This window comes from Trichoderma citrinoviride (assembly GCF_003025115.1).
Source record: "Trichoderma citrinoviride strain TUCIM 6016 unplaced genomic scaffold BBK36scaffold_2, whole genome shotgun sequence".
Lineage (NCBI taxonomy): Eukaryota > Fungi > Ascomycota > Sordariomycetes > Hypocreales > Hypocreaceae > Trichoderma > Trichoderma citrinoviride.
The window spans coordinates 1,671,502-1,691,222 of record NW_020194710.1 but is presented as its reverse complement, the minus strand read 5'-3'; the positions used below and the strand labels follow the sequence as shown (position 1 = coordinate 1,691,222).

The following is a 19,721-nucleotide window of genomic DNA, read 5'->3' as shown; positions in this document are numbered from 1 at the left end:
CCCCTATATCCCTACCACCCGCCCAATAGGAGTAAGCCACAGCCCCAACCGCTTCCCATACTCTCTCCCACAGCAGATTTAGAGCAGGAAATAAGCCGCAGCAGCAGCCGCGACGGCGCCCACGAGAGGAGCAGCAGTCTTCTTGGCCACGCCCGTAGAGGGAGGCAGAGTGTTGGTGGGAAAGCCCGCAGAGGCGCCGCTGGTACGAGACGCCACGCTCGAGGTCGCGTTGGAGACCCAGGCGGGCCACCACTCTGGGAGGCCGAACAGGACGGGCGACGGGGTGGCGGCATCACGGCGCGAGTGGGCCGCAGCCGGAGTGACGGTGGGAGGACCCGGGGACAGGGCCGGAGGATCGGGAGTGAAGGTCGGCATGGGGTCCGCGGTGTGAGTGGGCGGATCATTGGTGAAGGTCGGCATGGGATCCGCCGTGTGAGTAGGAGGATCGTTAGTGAACGTCGGCATGGGGTCCGCAGTATGCGTACCCGACCAAGTAGGCGGATCATTGGTGAAAGTTGGCATAGGATCCGCCGTGTGAGTAGGGGGGTCATTAGTGAACGTCGGCATAGGGTCCGCCGTGTGAGTAGGGGGATCAGGAGTGAACGTCGGCATAGGATCAGCCGTCTGGCGCTTCTCGGCAGCACGCTTCTTGCGGTCGTCATCGTCCGCCACTTCCTCGAGCTGGTCCAGTATCTCACGGAGCAGGTCCTCGATGCGGTCCTTGGACACTGCCGCGGCAGAGGGAGCAGCCGTATGGGCAGGGCTGGAGATCATGGTGGTCATGGAGCCCGTGACGGAGGTGGTCACGATGGTCTGGACCATGGTAGTCAGGGAGCCCTCGACACCATCGCCGGGGAAGAAGGGGGAAGTGACAGTGACGGCAGGGGGGGCAACGTAGGTTGTCATAGAGCCCTCAACTCCGTCACCGGCCGCGGGGTAGGCAGCGACCAGGGAGGAGCCGGCGGCAACGAGGCCGAAGACGAACATGTGGTGGTCCAACATGATGAACGATTGTTTGTGATGTGATGTGGAATGGGTTGTGAGTGTGATGTGTGGTCTGTGGTCTGTGATCTGTAGTGTGTGAGTGTGTAGTCTGTGGTAGAAGGTAGCAGAAAGTGACTGAAATCAAGGAGAAGACGTGAGATGGTATGCGAGGAAAGGCCCCCCTTTATATCATTGAGATGCTATGAAATCCGTTCCATCGCTAACAGCAAAGATCCTCATATCTCTCCCTAAGTCGGAATAAACCTTCAGCCTCGTCTCTTAGCCGGTCAAGCCAGGACCAAGACCGTATAACGCTTAGAGTCAGAGTCAGCCACTGCTCGCCTCGAACTCTCGAACCCACAAGCACCTCGTCAACGGCGACGGGCCGATACCCAGAGAGCTCAGTATAAAAGAGGGCAAGTCTCCAAATACCAATTGCTGTCGTTGATAACTAACGCTTGATGAACACTAAACCTTATTTTTGGCTGGAATCATAGAACGAAAATGCTCGCTATGGTGTGTAGGTTAAACCCATTTGCCCCGCTACTCCTGACCTCCCGACCCTGATAACGTTTTTTTTTTCTTTTGTCGTCGTTGATTGCCTTTTCCGTTTTTTGTCTCTCGTATGTGTGTGTGCTGTACGTCCTGTTGCCTAAGCTCGTATTTATGTGAACCCCATAACGCCGTGTGCAGCCCGAAGGAACCATTACTCCTCTTCCGCGTCCTCGGGAATGTCTGAAAAGAAACTGAAGCGCATTCGGTGGCTCTGCCAAAGAGGCGTTAGCGATCATCACAAGACCTTGCCGAGTGAGGCTTTGACTTTAAACTTACGAAAGGTAGCTTAGGGATAACGACGGCCAGCGTAGCCAGGAAGTTGATGACAAAGTATGTCGAGTCGTAGTGGGTGTAGTGCGTGCTGATGAGGAATAGCACGATGGGGACGCTGAGGAGGAACTTCTTGGTGGGCGTGTACTGGGCTCCGTTGTCGATCTGCTCCCACATGTTGAGGTTGTCGAAGGCGCCGCCGTTGAAGTCAAAGGGGATGCCGCGGACGTAGTGGAACATGATGTAGGAGCCGATCATGTACGTCATGTTGGTGAGCGTCCACGAGGTCTCCTGGGTACTACCCGGGATAACGTCGTAGAGGATCTTGAGGCAGGCGATGATGACGATGTGGATTGTCCAGGCCCCTATTTGTCGCCATGGCGGCGGCGGCGGTCAGCGGTCAAGGCACCAAGGCACGAGAGAGTTTTGGCGGCAGCGCAGCGGCTTACCCTTTGCGTTTGTCCAATTGGCATTCATGTTCGGAATCACAGCCTGGTCGCTCATCTGCTCGAGCGTCTCGGGGGGCTCGTGGTAGACCTGGAGGATGCTGCTAGACCTCCTCCGGCGGCCACCAGCGCTGCGGTCGGTCATGTCGAGGTATCGGCTGCCGGCGGATTTCGTCGCGGCTGCGTCGTAGGTTTGTGAGGATGCGGGAAGGCAGGTCGACGGCATTGTCGGTCTCTGACGATGTGGTTTTTTTTTTTTTGTTTGCCCAGCAGCCGCAGATGCTCAACCAAGTCACTCGCAAGGCAACGCGCAAGTCGCTTGTGCAGGTTCAGAGGCCGACCGCTCAATCGGGGCGCCGGAGGGTACTAGCGGCAGTACTTGGCGGCGGGCGGCGTTAAACGAGGCGATGAAGGTACTGGGGATGTACCTCGAGCTACGGCGAACCTGCGGCGCCTCTAAGGTACCTCTACCTTAGTAGCACCGTAGCAGATGGTGGTACGTGCTCAAGCTCTCAAGGCTCCAGCTGTGCTGTACTGGAGTTACAGTGTCTGAGCGCCCTGTATCAAATCAAGATGGAGTGCAAGAAAAAATTCAAGATTTGACGACGCCGGCGGGTCGAAGCGAGGCGAACAAGCTTTATGCAACTAAGCGAGCGAGTCTGGCACAGCCACCGAGGCTCAGGAACCAGCTTTCGAACGTCTCGTTTGGGACGGGAGGTACAAGCAGTAGATGGTTATCTGGCTTCATCAGCATCGGAGTGGGGGGTTTGGCTCGGAGGGATGCGAATACGAACATAAGCTATCTTTGCTGCTTTCTGTAACGCAGCTCTTGCAGAGGCGTTGCGGTTGCGCGTTTCACCGAGCTGGGCAGAGGTAGTTTCGAGGCTTGGGCAGTTGTGCTCTTCCGACTGGGTTCACGGGTCTCTTTGCGGTTCTTCAGCAGCTGAGTTGGGATTGGTACAGGCGCCCCAGTCAAGTCTCAAGCACGAATCGGACGAGGTGGTGGCAGGTAAGGTGATGGTGGTATGGAGTTGTCTCACGCAATCGGTCAGAGATGGCGCATTACGCGCATTATATGCCTGACGTGCTGCTTTTGCGGTCACGGAGAGGGGGCTTGAAGCAATTGCTGGATACGACTCGCTACTCCGTCTCAAACCCTAGATTCTTTCGCTTAGAGAGCGTCCTGAGAACTTGGAGATGCTCAGCGGCGGTGCTCCGTACTACTACTGCCTACCTTGCCTGGTAGCACCACTCCGTGCTTGTGTACAATCAGGCAGGTTGACGACGGCTTTCTTGCTGGGGTCGGTCTGTGGAAGCTGTGGAGACACCCTGGAAAGGGGTGCCGCGGTACCTGCAGGAACAGGAGACATCATCCGGCAGAAGATTGATGGCCGTTGGTGCTAATGCGGGCTAATTAACGAAGCAGCACAGCTAACATCTCCTACGAGTAATATGAGGACAGCTCGACTGGCTCTGCGGAAGTTACAGAATCTGAAGCCAAGGTCGAAAATCTCTCAGCTACTCAGTGCAACATCCGGACGTCGATGCAAGTGCTTTCACGAGCGCGTTGAGGCTGGTTCGTGATACGTATGGAGGGGCACATTGCTCAAGCTCACATCCCTGATGGCATCCCCTACCCATCTAATCACGTCCATGTGCCATCTAGCCGTTATCTACATATCCTGGTGATCATTGAGGAGACCAGTGCGTTCTATTGCCTGGTAGTGTAGCTTCTTTATTAGGACCGCCGGCGTTGTGGCTGTATGCGTCCCACCTACCCCGTAATATCTACATCTAAATCACCACCCCAAGGGGCCGCAGGGAGACGAGCCGCATCCTGGCCTTCTAGAAGGCTGCGGTTCCGGTGTTCATCATTTCGGTGACAGGGGTCGCCGTTATTATTGGTAGCGAATGGCCCACGGACATATTGATCATTTGTGCTACGTGGGTATACGCAGTGATAACACCTGGGCTCTCCGTCGACCGAGCAATATCTGCAAAGTCCTGGATGAACTGCAAATACTCACGCACCTTCTGCTTCGTTTGTGGATCCAAGATACCTGACAAGTCTTTTCCGAGACATGTTAACGAAGCAAGACTACCGCAGCGCTGCTTAAGCTGCAATCATCACATGCCTTCCAACAAAGTGATTACTGGAAGGTAATTGATTGCCGAGCGCCACGTGCGTATCCCTCATCTATTTTAAGGAGCTCATTTACGTATGTTTCTTAGCGAGCAGCTCATGGCACGAGGCCCAGCCCGCCAGTCCTTTCAAGGGACTGGAATCCGGGCCTGCTCGCCTATCTCATCTGTAAAGAGATGGCAGCGGAATTTGGAACTAAATTGATCTCATGAGTTTATGCTGAAAGTAGAGGTTCCAGGCAGGTACCTGTGAGGCCATCTGTCTTCGCCCGACACTCAAACTGTCCACGAGAAGCATTCACGACAGCTTCTGGCCCCGAAAAGGCGCACTAGGCACTCGAGGACGGAACTTTATTTTGACGGCCGTTGTGGTGTGTAGGGCATCAAGTACTTGTTACAAGTATGTGTGTAATTGCAGAGAATGAGGCAATGAAGTCGACGGATGCAAGTTCCTTGTTCGCCTGCAGACTCCATCGGGCTAAACCTCGGAAGCGAACAAGAACCCTGCGCTCAGCCTCGATTTTGATTCGCCAACAGAGTTTGTACTTGCCTTTTGCTTGTGTGGTGTTATAGCACGCCTCGCTTGATCTTCACAACTTCACTCGCCTTTGGAGATATCGCGGATTCCCTTCTTCATCATTACAGCAGAGTCACCATTATCGGGCTAGTCCGCAGTGAAGGTTACTTTACCACTCAGTATCGACTACGAAGGGATGACATAGGGAAAATCCAGGCTGCTCGCCGATCTCGCGCCACTCGCGCCTGGCCTTGTCGAAAGAAGATGCCTAGGCGACCCAGCCCAGCCTTTCCCCTTCACGAACAAAAGCTTTTTCTGAGAGTTTACACAATCCCCTTTAGCGTACGGATGAAAAACGCCTCTAGCGGTTTCGATCTTAAGGTTTGCTGAGCCGCTGGATGACGCGGCTGGTCCAACATCATGACCAGACATCAACCAAAGCCGGTCGATTTCATCAGCCTGCTCAGTAGCGAGGATGAAGCCCCCTTGACCAGAAAGAGAAAGTATTCGGAGGAAGAAGCGGCCAGTGTTGGTGGAAAGACGGCTACTAAACGACGAGTCAAGCGTGCTCGGGCAAGCTCTGCCTCTGGGGATAGCGTCACCAGGGCAAAATCATTCAAGGAGGGAAAACTCGAGGAGGATGAGGGCTCTGATACTGGAGTGCCTGGTTTTGCTCGGCATGGCGAGAAGAAGAAGGTCGAAAAGTTTACGGCAAACACTGTCTTCATGCCCAAGTCGCCCCCGATCTTCACCATTCACCCGATATCTCTTCATCTCCCTGTGTTTGCCCCCCAGAGGGAGGGGACATGGCTCACCAGATTCACCGAGTGGGCTCAGCTACTTTGCACTGCCAACACCAACTCGCCCGGTGCTGCCGAGATCACGCCTGCGTTGATCCGCGCTGCCTACAAGCAATACATTGACATCCACAGCAGGCTCAAGTCCAATAAGAAGCGGGCTGCCCGGCTGGTGGCCCAACAATTCAAGGATTCGTCTCTGCTTGACATAATAAGGGCCTTCCGGCCACTCCAGAACGAGGCTGCGAAGCTCACAGATGCCGCGGAAGAAGCTTTGGAAGAAGCTTTGGAGGAAACTTTGGCCGACTCCACGACACGATTTGACGCTCCTCAGCCGCCGGCGCTGCCACCTCAAACCCAAATCCTCTCTGCTGCTGCGGCCCCTCCCAGCCTACTTACAGAGCAGTCCGGCGCGCTCTATATAATAGACGTGAGTCCCCAGCTTCCGCAGACCGCAACCACGCACGAAACAATACCAGTACCACAGCCAGAATTGCTGCCGGCATTATCAAGGAAGCCTCTTCGACAAACTCAACATTCCTCTCTCAAAATCACCATGTCGTCCCAATCTGCTATCCCCTCCGGCGCCGAAGCCCTCGAGCAGCAGCGCCGGTATTTCCCTTCAGCCACGGACCCGTCCAACATGTGCCTGCTCTGTGGACAAGAGGGCCATATCGCCGGTAAATGCACACGGTCGTGCCGATTCTGCGGAGAAAAAGGCCACTGGGACTACAACTGCCCATCGTGGTCTGTTAGATGCGCCGACTGCTGGAGGAGCGGCCACACGCAGGAAAATTGCCGGTACCCCAACGAACCTTTCTGGTTGGTATGCGGCTACTGCAGAGCACCCGAAGACCACGAGAGATGGCAGTGCATGACGCTTTTCAGGTCGTTCCGTCCCGGCCCAGACACTATCAAGAAGGTCAATGCACTACCCGTGTCATGCGCCGCATGTGGGAGTGAGAAGCATTTTCACGGGGACTGTCGTAAAGACGGAGCGCCCAACTTGCCTTACCATTCCAAGTTCCATCTGGACAATATGCGTCAGTACCTGGACCCGACGAGCAGCTCCGGTCCCATCATCGGCACGGATGCATGCCGACCGGCTACCAAGGTAGGGGGGTTCAGGATCTCCAGCCGAGCCTTGGCCTCGCCTGTCGACAACGTGCAATACTACTCGGGCAGCGATGATTCCGATGATGGGCTGTGTGTGGTAGCCGCACCCATCCCCGTGCGGCGCTACAACTGCGAGCCACCACCGCCGTGCCTTCAGTCACCATCTTCAGCCAACCACCAGTCACCACCATCGCGCGATACATCGCCGTCCCTTGGCTCATTGTCATCGCGTGTTCACTCACCATATCGGCAGTCATGGGTAAAACCATATCGCCCACCGACACCACCTCCGCCTCCTGCACCTTCGCGTCGCGGCGGCGGCAGAAGAAGTGGTCGAGGCGGTCGAGGTGGCCGGGGTGGTGGTCAAGCTACTCAGAATGTCCAGAGCAATCAAGAAGAAGATGTGCAAGGTGGCCAACATGTACAGAGTGGTCAAGGCGAGCAAAACGGTCAAGGCGGTCGGCGCGGCCGAGGCAAATGGGGTAAGCGAGGTGACCAAACTGGCCAAGTTGGACAGGGACATCAAGGAGGTCCAGCTGTACACAATGTGCAAGGTGATCAAGGAGGCCAAAATGGCCCAGGTGAACAACAGAACGGCCATGAAAAAGGAGGTAACAGGCAGCGGCGACGACGTGGCCAAAACAGTCAAGATGGACACCAAGGAGGCCTAAACGGACAAGTTGCACAAGATGGTCAAGCTGATCAGGCTGGTCAAGCAGGTCAAGCTGCTGCAGGTGAACAAAATAATCAAGGGAAACGAAACAAAAGACGAGGACGGCGTGGCCAGAATGATCAGAATGGACAATGCGAAAACCCAGGAGAACAGTTGCCCCAAGGTTGGGACGATCCTCCATCTGGCTCAGTTGAGCAAACCAGTCAAGGGAGCAATGGTCAAGTTGGCTCAGGTGAGCAAGCCAGTCCAGGAAAACGGGGAAAAAGACGGGGACGAGGACGCCGAGGACGCCCATCTCCCCAGATTGAGTCGGCTTGGTGATCCCTGGCAGAGATCTTCCCGACACGAGATACGAGAATTTTCAGCAGATGGAGCAGTGTTAGTCTTTGCAAACTGGCATTTTTCCTACGATGCTCTTTGGCTTTCTCAACAAGGTAGCAAAATTCTATGACCTTGTTGTATATCTTTTCGAAAGGTGTTGATAAAACTTCCCCCCTTGCTTTCAGTGTTAAGCAGAATATCTCTACTTGTTGACCTTCTCAAGCCTTTGCTATCGGTCCCTGACTACATAGCAATGGGGCAAGGCGATCATCTGCACAACCAGGTGCACATGGAGGCCAAGCGGGTCGAGACTGGCTCAGATGGCAAGGGCCGGGAGGAGGCAATGGCCGTCGCAGGGGCAAACACGGAGGAGCAGAGGCGGCCAAATCAGAGGAGATGGAGCTCTGCCACCATACGAGCATGGAGAACCCTGCGGGACGACGATTGATTCGAGGAAAATATTCACATGACGGATTTGCCAATGGAAAGGCAAGACGACGCTTTGATACCCCTTCTACTTCTGGACCGGCAATATAAACGCACGCATTCGACGAGAAACATGACGAGACCCCTGGCTCGGTTGCACCGGCCGACTCTGCAACCCGGATGCTTAACCGAGGGAGAAAAGATCCCCAGATACTAGATGATAAATTGGGACGGGAAACTACGCGGGATAGATTTGGAAAAGGGAGGGAGGGGGATGGAGTTTACTTGCTTGCTTCACTCTTGATATCTTCCGCGGGGTGCATAACATGCAGAGAGAGCACAGTAGCTTGGGGTCCTCTTCGCTTGGAGGCGCTGCTCGTCCGTGCTTGATGTCTCCTGCGTCTTGCCACGCCGGCGGTGATTCGCAAAGGGTCTTGGTCGATGCAGTGTTTTCCCAGTCATACATGATACGCGGTCGATGCTACTGGTGCCTTGCGCTTTCTATCTGCATCTCGAGTCGTACGAGGCGGTAGCAGCAAGTTTTGTGTAGCAGTCAATCCTTGAATGCAGAATCGAGAATAGCCTCCTTTTCGGCAAATGCTCCGACGAAAAAGTGGCCTGTTGACTACCTTAGCTCATGGAAGCAGAGCCCCGAGCCACTCAAAGCGCGCCGTGACGGGAGCACATCTTTGTGATTTGCTCAAGGTTGAAGAGGGCACAGAAAGGAAAAGGGGACGCTAATAGGCCGATAAAGGTGCATCTTTGTTTCGACGCGCCACGAGGAGTAGCTGCGGGTTGAAGGGTCGGGAGGAGGAAGCTCTGCATGTTGGTGGGGTTGGGAGAAATGGCCTTTGACTGGGATTGAAGTTCTGATTGTTTGACTTGCCGGTGGCGAAGGGGGGATGAGAAAATCTTGGGGACGGATGCAAAGATTGTTTGGCTGGGAGGATGGGGACGATGAAGATGGTTGGGCATGAGTTGCGGCCCGAGGGGGGAGGCCGTCTGAGTGCCCGAGTTTGCCTGACTTGTTGCAGGGGGGTGATGATGAGAATGGATCGTCTACGGATAGTAATACCACAAATGATGGGTTATCAAAGGGGGAATACCGTGATGATACTGGTCACCGTTGATGAGCCGTATGTATGTATGTATGTATGTATGCTCTTTGCGACGATCCGTCCGTGGTGTTGAGGCAAAAACGCAGCGACAACGTTGGACAAGAGCCAACGTGCGTCCCGCGCGAATCGCATCGCGCTTAAGCTTCGCCATCAAGCTTCAACCTTTCGCGTGTAAGTCGCATCGCGTTTGCCACACCCTCCCCGAACCCCGAACCAACCCCCCTTGCTTCGCCTACAGTCTTTTCCGTCGTCTCATCGCGTCAGGACACAAAAGCTACCGTCGATACACATCACCGTCTTTTCTCTCTGCAAGAAACAACCATGAAACAGGAAGAAAAAGAAAAAAAGGTTGAAATAAAAAAGATCCCAACCTCGACCCAAGACTAATCATCCAACACCCCCTTGTCCCACGCTTATGCACCTCCGTCCCCCACAGCTCGGCATCATCCACTGGCTCTGAAATCCCACGGACGGTGGCCCTATGAAACAATGAAACAAAAGTTAAGGGTGGGCACATGCAGCTCGTTTCGTTTCCGCTTCGTCTTCGTCCATCCACTGGGTTGGTACAAGAGGCTCGAGGTCAAATGTGACTTCGCTTGGCGCGGTGCCTTTGTGTGACAACGCGGACAGACACGGTGTAACACAAGGGCGGAGACAGCTGGCGTCCTCGTTTTCTTTTGCTCTTTCGTCGCGAATGTGGATGAATTTTCTGCTGCGCTTCTTCTGCGTGAGTCACTCGACAGGCTCTTGGCCAGTTGTTTTGGTGTAAGACCAGCATGCAAGTATGTTAAACGATTGGAGCGCGGAGGGCCGGGAGAGATGGGCGCTAAACAGGGGGGGAGGGAGGGAGTACGAGTAAGAGGGTTTTTTTCAAATGTTCTTCCATCTTTTCCCTAAGGACGGTGAAGATTTGGTCGTTTTGAGCGTTGTGCTCTGAGTTGTTGATGCCCTGGGCACGAAAACGATGCGGGAAGGCAAGGATGATAGAGATGCCCGATTGGGTTGATTTCTGCGGTGTGGGAGTAGGTAGGGTTTGCGCAAGGGGATAGATAGGTTATATACAGGCGAGGACGGAGACGAACTTTTCGTCCACACTCCCTCTGGGTTTCTTCTTTTCTTATTTTTTTTCTTCAGGTAATTCCTATTGTATGAATGAATAACGGCCGTTTGGGAAACAAAAATTGTATTCTATTTTGTTCTGGTGCTTCTGGTTAACGACTGGACTCGTTGAGTCAACTTCACTTATACGACACAGCTTCTATCAGACTCATATATATATAAGGTATACCTATATATATATCGAGTCAACAAACCATCTACTGCAACAGAACATCAAACAATAGCAGCCAGACTTCTTCTTCTGCCTTTGAACATTGAAACAAAACCCCCTCAACTTGAAACAGACAAGAAACTGCTATTAGAGGGCTTCTATCTTCTCCCCCCACGACATGACACGGCTATGGCGTCCACACAACAGCTCTTCATCGCCATGCTGAGGAGCGACTACATCAAGGACGTCCTCTTCCCGCACCTGGCCACCGCCGACGTCTGCGCCATCCGCGCGACCTCGTCCGCCTGCTGCAACCTCGTCACCAAGCGCCTCTTCACCCGCGTCCGCGTCACCTTCACCGCGGCCACCTTCACCCGGCCGGCGCGCATCGCCGCCCTCGGCCGCATCGGCCACCACATCGAGCACCTCACCTTCCACTTTGCCCACTCCGAGGCCACCTTCCTACCGCCATTGATCCATCCGCTGACGGGCGACGAGATTGCCTTCCTGTACAAGCCGCACACGAGCATGGGCTCGGCCCTGACGCGGCCCAAGTACGCCAACACGGAGCTGGGCGACATCCTGACGCAGCAGTACCCGCCGCTCTTCCACGCGGCCACAAACGTCCCCAGCTTCATCTACGCCCTGGGCCATATCCCAAACATGCGGCACCTGACCATCCGCTGCCCCGGCCAGGATCCGCGCGAGCGGTACCGCAGGGACATTGTGGACTACGCCCTCATCAGCCTGCGCATCGCCGTGGAGCGCGCGCCCATGACCAAGCTCAACAAGCTGTCCCTCTCGTCCCTGCACCCGTCTGCGTTCAACTACCTCCGGTACATCAACGGCATAGGCAGCGTGCCGTCTGCGAGCCGCAGGTGGCACCAGATCACCAAGCTGCACATCTCCGTCGAGGCGTGGGACTTTTACGGCCCCTGCCCGGGGCTGGACCACCTCAAGGTCCTCGACGACTACATCCGCAACTTCGCCCCGGGGCTGGAGAAGCTCACGTTCGCCTGGGTCGGCGCCAAAGGGCCGTGTCCCATAGCCCTCTCTGCCGACCCCCTCTTCGCGCCGCCTCGCAGCGCCAAGAAGCTCTTCCACGAGGTCACCTCCCCCATGTCGCCGCTGCCCACGCGGCCTCCGCGCTGCCCCATCCACTTCCCCAAGCTGCGCTACCTGCAGATCCGTAATGCCACCATGAATTCCACCCAGCTGCGGGGCCTGATTGCCGCTCACCAGGGCACCGTCAAGCAGTTTGGCTTCGAGAGCGTCGTCCTCGCGAACAATGGCAGCTGGGAGGAGGCTCTCGCGCCTGTAGACGGGGACGACAACTGGTCCCGGAGCAGCATCAAGGCGCCCTCGGCGATTTCTGTCGTAACCGGCGCGAGTGAAGAAGCCTTGCCCAGTCCTAGTGCGGCTGTTGAGGCTGCTGGTAGGGACCTGATGGATCTCGACCTGGACGGCCTCATACTCAGCGACGAGGAAAGAGATGTAATAGTCCAGGGGCTGTTGATGAGCGACATGCCCGAGCCGAAAGATTCTGAACTGAGCTTCTCCACAAAGATCACGCGGAAGCGTGTCCGTCGACGCCATAGAAAGCACTCCAAGACGGAGGCTGGAGAGCGAGCTCCCGAGACCCCGTCTCCTCTATCGCCCCCTCCGTCCTCTCACAGCAACAAGTCGCTCAAGATGCGCTTCAGATTCTCTTCTGGTGCCAGCCAGATTGCCTACTCTGCCATCCCCGAGCCCTTGTCCATCATAACGTCTCCCATCATGACGTCCGAGCCCCAGCCCGTCCTCCTCCAGCCAACTGTCTACTCCCCCTCCTCCCACCGCCAGGCCGGTCCCGACGAGGGCATCTCCACCGTGCAACGCAACCTCGAGCAGGAAAAAGCGCATCGGCTATTTGCTGAGGACGCAGACGCCAGGGCGAGCGCCTTGCATAAGGCCAAGGAGGCCGTGCTGGCAAAGCTCAGCAAGGAGTTCTACAACAGCAACAAAAAGGACAGAGGTACGGATGCGACGTCTGTGTGCCGGTATATGGGCGCCAGAGAGGCGAGTGGATGCAGCGGAGAGATGGTGATGGAAGACTGGAGGGGGTTGGACAGTAGGACGGCGTTGGTGCCCTTAATGTTTAGTCGGACTTAGGGGGGGAGGAGGAGGAGGAGGAGGTAATGGGTGATGCTATCGGATGTGACGACTTATGACTTTCTTCTTCTTATGACTCTGTTGTTAGGGCTTTCCTTTCTTACGACTTCTTACGACTTCTTACGGCTTTTCTTCTTTATGACGATACGACGATATGATCTCAGGATTATGAATCTTTATGTTGTTTGATTTTCTGTTCCGTCGCTCATTCATATAACGAGTCTCCTTATTGTACTTTCTATATGTATTGTATGGATATTCGGATGGAGGATATTATTTTACACTCTCTCATATAGTATTCTCTTTGTTTCAAAGTCTCCATTAATAACCACTCTACTCACGAGAATCAACTGCTCTCACTCGCAATCTTCTCCAACGCCTTGAGATAATCTCCCACCTCCTTCGCCCCTATCAGCGTGATATCCCTCTTCCTCCCTTCAACCACCACCACCGGCACGGCATCAACGTCGCGACTGACCTCCCTCAGCCTCCTCTTCACCTCCGCCAGTCCCAGATCCTTGTCCTCCACCACCCTTCTCGCTTCTTCGCCCGGGATCCCTGCTTCCACACATGCTCCCACCAAGGTCTCGTCCGTGGAGGGATGCTCCCCCTTCTCAAAGTACCGTACGTACAGCGCATCGAGCAGCTTGCTCGCCGTTTCAGCACCCTTTGCGTCCTGGAAATACTGCACTACGCGATGCGCGTGGAGAGTGTTCCCCTTGCGGCCGTCGAAGCGGAGGGCGATGCCTAATGGCTCGGCGACGCTGGCCATGTGCTCCTGGAAGGCGCGCTGGGCGGCGTCATCTCCAAAGTGCTTGTTCTCGAGATACCACTTGTGCCGGTCTGCTTCGGGGGGGAAGTCTGGGTTGAGCTGGTAGGGGGCGAAGTGGAGGGTGTATGAGATGGAGGAGGACTGGGGAGATGAGGAGCGGAAGTTTGAGAGGGCTTGCTCTAGTCTGTGGAATGTGATTATCAGACAAGTCCTTGTAGGGTCCGAGACCTTGAAGTTTGAAGTGCCAAATACTAGTTAGTTTCAGCTCTTGGTGGGATATATGGACCTTTTCTTGGTCACGTATGTCCTGTGAGATGTTAACTTGGGGTAGTGAGATTCTGCGTGGGTGGACGCGTACCATGGACAGACTGTGTCCAGCGTGAAAGTAACTTGCGATTCATACATGTTGTTGAACGACTATCGATCACTTGGAAACTGCATTTAGCGAATCAGAAATGAGACGGTGCTATCACTCTGGCATATGAAGGGTCTCGAGATGGACGTCACAGTTCAATGTTTAATGAAGAGATTGCGGGGAAGTGGGATGTCCATGGCCGACGCATTACTAAAGACCCCATCTCTGGCGCACCTGGAATCATTTCTGGACATTATCCCATCATTACGAATCCATTGCTGAAATTGACACATCAAAGAACAAAGAAATGCTGAGGGTATCTTCTCCACAAGATAGCCAATGCTAGTCAAACGTCACCTTGGTTCCCGTATGCTCCACCAGTCCGCCCGTCAAACGAGCAACGGCGATGTCCGGCGCGGCCCTTGCCGGCGCAGCCTCCGACTTGCCTCCCTTGCCGTTGTTGTCCCCATCGTCCGCCCTGCTTCTCCTGGGGGGCCTTGATGTGTCGTCGGTCTTCTTGGAGGCGTCCTTGCCGAAGCGCTTCTTGTACCGCACCTGGTCGTCCTCGGCGAGCTCCAGCTTGAGCTCCCGGCCCAGCATGCGGTTGACCCACCACTTCCTCGTCTTGAACTGCTTCTGCGCCGCCTTGTCCTTGTTGTCCTTGTTGTCCTTGTTGTCTTCCTTCTCGGCCTCGTCGTCGCTCTTGTCGTCCCGGAAGTCGTCTTCCGTCTCCACCGCCTCCTTGATCTTGACAAAGCCCTTGACCGCCCATGCGGCAGCCTCCGGCTCCTTGAACTTGATCCAGCCGTAGCCCTTGCACTTGCCCGAGTCCTCAAACGTCGCCAGCTTGGCCCACTCAATCTCTCCGCACTTTTCAAAGTTGCGCATCAGATCCTCCTCGGTCGTCTTGAAGCTGAGGTTGCCCACAAACACCTTGCGGCTCGCGTTCGTCTCCTGGCGCTGCTCCGTCTTGTTCTTGGATGGGTCGCCCGCGTCCGCCTTGCCGGCCGCGTCCTCGGCCTCCTTCTCCTTGGCCGGACGGCCCTCGAACGACTTGGCGTCCTTGATGAGCAGCTTGCGCCCGCTCAGGTCCGTCTCCGAGAGCGCAATGGCGGCCACCTTGCCGCCAATGTCGGTGAAGTCGACGTACGCGAAGCCCTTGTTCGCCGGCTTCTCGTCCTTGCGCCGGGTCGCGTCCTTGACCGTGGGCAGCTTGATTCTCGTAATTGCCTCCGGGGTGATGACGCCTCCGGAATTGTCCACCAGCCAGGCGCGCAGCTCCGCGGCGGTCAGCCTGAACGGCAGGTTGCCGATCCAGACGCCGTGCTCGGACCGTGGTGCCTTCTCCTTGCCCTCCTTTTCTCCTCCTCCGTCCTTGTCCTCCTTCTCATCGTCGCTCGAGGGCTTGGCCGGCAGAGGCTTGCCCTTCTTGAGGGCTCGTCGTGCTCGCTTGGACGGCGGTTCGGGTGCGTTTACGTCGACCTCGATCTCCTCGACGACGGCTTTGCGCTTGGATGAGGACGCCGATTTGTCGGCTTGCTCCAATTGAGGAGATTCCAATTCTGTGGCTGCCATTGGAATTTTATAGGCTGTTTGTTTTGGGAGATGGGATTATGGGCTTCGTACGGGGCATCTACTTTCTGAGGCCGTTCATCAGAAATTTTTGGGGGAATTCGCAAATCGATAAGGCGATAACTACCCGTGGCTAAAAAGTGGAGTTGCTAAGATTTGGGTTAAGCGGCCCAACTTGAAGCAACCAACCATGAAGCCATTTCTTTGTTTTTTCTGTTCTAAAAACAACACCCATCAAAGACCATGGAGTAGTACGAGTACTATCCTGCAGAGCATGTTGCATCTTGCACGCAACCGCTTTGTCTACGCATTCGGCCCAAGTTCCAACGGCTCCAACGAGAAAACTCCGAAACATCAATAGGAACGAAAGGATTCCTGCCGGTCACACACTCTGCGCCGTGTTACATGTAGGCCAGCTGCCCAGCCAGGCCTGTGAATGGCTGACATGACCAAGTTGGCGCGAAGCCACGTCTATTTTGCCCGGCATTAGCGTTGCAACGGCAAGGAAAGGAAGAACGGGAAAATTGTTGCTTCTCATAGATATGACGGGTAACGAGGACAGTGGGCAGCTAATAAACGAAGTGAGAGCGTGGGCAGAGGGGAAAAGTGTGACGGCTAGCGATGCGGCGCATGAGCTTCCTAATGCAGGCTGAGTCGTGTGCGCTCTCTTCTGGCGACTGCGACGTGGGCTACAGATGGATGAATGGATGGATGGTTGAGGAGGTCCTGATGAGTTTTCTTTGGCCGGAGATGCATTGCTGGACTGCCTCATGGCAGAGGGTATCAAGGTAAGGTTGTATAATAGCAGCCTATACGAGCCATTACTACTCTGACACTGAGGAGGTATGTAGTACAAGCAATACCCCGGGCAAATCAGTCCACATGGCATCAGGTCCGTCATGGTGGAATGGCGTGGACGATCGTGGACGTGGACATGACAATTCATCTCGGGTTGGATCGTGCGGGCTGAGGCCCACTGCCAGGTCAGTTATTAGTGGTCTGGCCCATTGCGATGGCAATGCATTCGATGTGCGTATGACCACGACTACGACCACGACCATGATTGTGGCCATGACCGGGGGCTTTTCCGGGGAGAATTCTTGAAAAACATGTTTTTGCTGCGGGATGCAAGGAGAGGACTGAAGACGGCTCGTAGTCGAGGGCTGCTGCACGTCGGCCGAGACCAGACGCAGAGGCGACATGACTCTTGCTCCCTTTCGATCGCCATCGGCAGGATGATGCACTCTACGGATAGCATTACCGATCACGACCGTGTCCCTCGATTCCAACCGTCATCTCGCCCGTACAAGTACAAAAGGATAATATCAAATCAGATGCTACCGGTCTGCTACAGGCCACTCGTCTCACCCGTCCAGACGCAAGGCTCACGATGCGGTCTTCCGAGGCAATCAGACCAGATCGGAGACCCGCAACGCCTCTCCCAGCATCCCCTCCTCCTTGCCTTGCTGTTGTCGTGTGGGACGGAGCAAATGAAACATTTCCCTTGCACAGCTAAGGCACGCTGCAGGGACGAGGCATGATAGCGCCGGAGAAAATAGCTGTTAGGAACATTGATGCCAAAGGGAAGGGAAATGAACAAGATCCTTGGACGAAAGAGACGGTCATTTGGGAGACGACGAGCCGTTCCTAGATCTAGCTGAATCGACCGATCTAGACTTTCATGGCTCTAGCTCTTGTGTATTGGGTTTACTGATCCTCTTCGTTCACTGCCAAGGTACCTTTTCCTTGCTTTGCCACCATCTTGGTCTATCCATCCATGCTCTCACATGCAGCTTTTGCAGTCCTGGCTTCAAGGTTGGTTCAGCTGGTAGCACACCTTGAAAGTGCTCCGTGCAGGTACAGGTACATTCTCAGTAGCGTTGCAGCCCAACAGCTGTGGGGGATTGGCCCGGACCTTCCACGTAGCGCGAGTACCGGTACCGCACCTCGTTAGTGCGCCTTGGGGCCACTGACGCACCTGTCGGATTCGGGTGCCTCCAGCCCACGTTGCAGCGGGCAGCAGCGCTGCCCTCCAGCGCATCAACAGCCTGTGGCCTCTGCCGGACGCATGCAAACGACCCCCCTCGGGGCACTTCAAGCTGTCGGCCACTGCGGCGGGTTCAGCGGCTAACGAGCCGTTGCTGGCAGGTACCGGTACTTGGACAGTATTGATGCCCTCCCTGGCAGCGCAACTCGACTCACGCTCTCCAGGCAAACATTGCAAGGCGAGGCGAGTGCATGGCAAGGCCGGCTCCAGTCTCCGCATCTGATCCTTTTAACCACGGATTACCTTTACCCACTTCGCTCGCCTCTTTTTTTTTTTCCTCTCCTCCCTCTTAACAACTCACTCGAGCCCGTTCTGCCCTTGCACTGGCCGGGCACCCATGCAGTGCCCCGTTGACCGCTCTCTGGCGCTTTATTGCGCTGCGGCCGCCGTTTTTCTCGGCTCTTTCTCCTCTTCAACTTCCGTCGCCTCGCCCCTCTCGTCCGGACGCTCTTGAAGACGCCCGTTCGAGCTTCAACAAAACTTTCTTTTTGCGGACGACGACGCCAGCCCGCTAACGACAACGACGACGACGACCACTACGACGCCGCCGACGCCGCCGCCATCTTCTCCAGGATTCGCCCATCTGCTAGCGCCGCCAGCTTCAGCATCCGCATCGGGGTCGCTGCGATTCACCACCAGCTTCGCCCATCACGATGAATGTGCTGCTCTCGCCGCAGTTACCAGTCTTCCCTCACCAGCACGAAAGCCCACACCTCTCTCAGCGAAACCGTAAGTCGCATCATCTCTCCGTCAACGACCTCGGTATCCAGTTCGAGTTCTCGAGGTTATTGGCGCATCTCCCTCTCTTGTCTGTTGCACACATGCACACGTCATGTTCCCAAGCTCACAGCACCCTGCAGTTTCTCCTCTTCACAACATGAGCAACCGAAAACGAAAGGCCGATGACGATGGCGACGAAACCATGTCGCCCATGAGCTCTCCCGCCGTATCCTCTCGACCTCTCATTCGTCCGTCGAAAAAGTTTCGCTCAAACGACTTGATCGGAAGACCGCTCTCCTTGCCACGCCTTCTGGAAACACTCAACACAGATCAACTGCGCTCTGTCCTGGAACGCATTTGCGAGCGACATCCCGACATTGGCCAGGAGGTGGTCTCGGGGGCGCCCCGGCCCAGCGTGGCCTCGGCCCTGGACGTGCTACAGTCGTATCAGGACAAGCTCAACGCCGCCGCCCCGTATGGCAACAGCAGCGCCGAATACACTTACAACCGCGTCAAGGCCCCCTTGGTGGCCCTCATCGATGCGCTCTCCGATTTCACCCCTCAGTTCCTCCCCCCGATCGAAACTCAGCCGACAAAATCCCTCGACTTCCTTGACGGTGCCACAAAATTCATCCACAATCTTCCCAACTGGCAACCACAGGCTTACCGCCACCACAAGGACAATGCGTACGAAGACATTTCCAAGGCGTGGGCTTTGGTTATCAACGAGGCTGCAAAGCGGGGTGGCGGTTTCAACTTGCACACGGATGGTTGGGACCATAAGCTGGCCAGGCACAACGAGCAGTCCGGCGGACGGCTAGGAACCGCCATCACAGCCATGTCGAATAGCGTCGGTTGGATGGGATCAGGCGAGAATGCCAATTCATCAGAGCAAAATCAAAATTCTATCCTGAACCAGATCGTCTCTGGCTCATTTGGATCGCCCGTTCGGGTCGGGCCGTGGTAATGGCTGCTCTGTAAAGCATACATACGACGAGAGCAGCCGGCCCGTCCTCTTTCCACCGCCAGCACGACAGACATCAGAAACGACATCGGAGCACTTACGATGCTCATTGGGTTTCTCTTACGACATCATCTTTCTCTTGCATCAACGGGCTTTTATAGACTTCGGCACTCATTTCCTTCCTTTACGCACAACTGGATGGCAGGCGTTCACTTTTTTTCCCTTTGTTTGTCCTTTTTGATATCCTTTCCCTACCTTACCTCATCAAACTCAAGTGGGCAACAGGGGCTTTATAGTGTGGCATATTCTGTGTATTTTGTACCTGGTACTGGCGTATCGTCATTTTGTAAATATGAAAACAATCCATAGACTTGCACCTCTAATATTGACGACAGGCGTGGATTCTATATCTATATGGTTCAGCATGTACTTCGCCGTATTCGTGGCTTGAACTCTGGTTCTTCCCTAACTCTGACCTACCTAAACTCTCCATGTCTCCAAGCCA

General features: G+C 55.2%; 8 protein-coding genes across 8 annotated transcripts; 4 read left to right on the top strand and 4 right to left on the bottom strand.

Moving 5' to 3' along the window:
* Positions 1 to 78: 78 nt before the first annotated feature.
* Positions 79 to 1,002, bottom strand: BBK36DRAFT_1111752 (hypothetical protein; the record flags this gene model as incomplete). The annotated part of the gene is made up of 2 exons (XM_024889731.1): positions 79 to 813; positions 874 to 1,002. The coding sequence occupies 2 exons, from the start codon at positions 1,000 to 1,002 to the stop codon at positions 79 to 81; spliced, it is 864 nt and encodes a 287-aa protein (XP_024753082.1).
* Positions 1,003 to 1,690: 688 nt separating this feature from the next.
* Positions 1,691 to 2,400, bottom strand: BBK36DRAFT_1111030 (Orm1 type endoplasmic reticulum protein; the record flags this gene model as incomplete). The annotated part of the gene is made up of 3 exons (XM_024889654.1): positions 1,691 to 1,750; positions 1,816 to 2,174; positions 2,259 to 2,400. The coding sequence occupies 3 exons, from the start codon at positions 2,398 to 2,400 to the stop codon at positions 1,691 to 1,693; spliced, it is 561 nt and encodes a 186-aa protein (XP_024753081.1).
* Positions 2,401 to 5,334: 2,934 nt separating this feature from the next.
* Positions 5,335 to 7,498, top strand: BBK36DRAFT_17130 (hypothetical protein; the record flags this gene model as incomplete). Its single annotated transcript, XM_024897837.1, has 2 exons — positions 5,335 to 6,917; positions 7,213 to 7,498. 2 exons carry the CDS (start codon positions 5,335 to 5,337, stop codon positions 7,496 to 7,498), a joined length of 1,869 nt encoding a protein of 622 aa, XP_024753080.1.
* Positions 7,499 to 7,624: 126 nt separating this feature from the next.
* Positions 7,625 to 8,269, top strand: BBK36DRAFT_1138177 (hypothetical protein; the record flags this gene model as incomplete). Its single annotated transcript, XM_024893224.1, has 2 exons — positions 7,625 to 7,878; positions 8,017 to 8,269. The coding sequence occupies 2 exons, from the start codon at positions 7,625 to 7,627 to the stop codon at positions 8,267 to 8,269; spliced, it is 507 nt and encodes a 168-aa protein (XP_024753079.1).
* A 2,533-nt stretch (positions 8,270 to 10,802) lies between these two features.
* BBK36DRAFT_1188382 (hypothetical protein) lies at positions 10,803 to 12,786 on the top strand (the record flags this gene model as incomplete). The annotated part of the gene is made up of 1 exon (XM_024896573.1): positions 10,803 to 12,786. The coding sequence occupies exon 1, from the start codon at positions 10,825 to 10,827 to the stop codon at positions 12,784 to 12,786; it is 1,962 nt and encodes a 653-aa protein (XP_024753078.1). The 5' UTR covers positions 10,803 to 10,824.
* A 346-nt stretch (positions 12,787 to 13,132) lies between these two features.
* On the bottom strand, positions 13,133 to 13,963 carry BBK36DRAFT_63778 (thioredoxin-like protein; the record flags this gene model as incomplete). Its single annotated transcript, XM_024898408.1, has 2 exons — positions 13,133 to 13,735; positions 13,928 to 13,963. 2 exons carry the CDS (start codon positions 13,961 to 13,963, stop codon positions 13,133 to 13,135), a joined length of 639 nt encoding a protein of 212 aa, XP_024753077.1.
* A 292-nt stretch (positions 13,964 to 14,255) lies between these two features.
* On the bottom strand, positions 14,256 to 15,488 carry BBK36DRAFT_1111124 (hypothetical protein; the record flags this gene model as incomplete). Its single annotated transcript, XM_024889672.1, has 1 exon — positions 14,256 to 15,488. The coding sequence occupies one exon, from the start codon at positions 15,486 to 15,488 to the stop codon at positions 14,256 to 14,258; it is 1,233 nt and encodes a 410-aa protein (XP_024753076.1).
* Positions 15,489 to 17,839: 2,351 nt separating this feature from the next.
* BBK36DRAFT_1134316 (Cut8-domain-containing protein) lies at positions 17,840 to 19,624 on the top strand. Its single transcript, XM_024892265.1, has 3 exons — positions 17,840 to 18,261; positions 18,393 to 19,275; positions 19,306 to 19,624. The coding sequence occupies exons 1-2, from the start codon at positions 18,186 to 18,188 to the stop codon at positions 19,217 to 19,219; spliced, it is 903 nt and encodes a 300-aa protein (XP_024753075.1). The 5' UTR covers positions 17,840 to 18,185; the 3' UTR covers positions 19,220 to 19,275; positions 19,306 to 19,624.
* Positions 19,625 to 19,721: the final 97 nt, after the last annotated feature.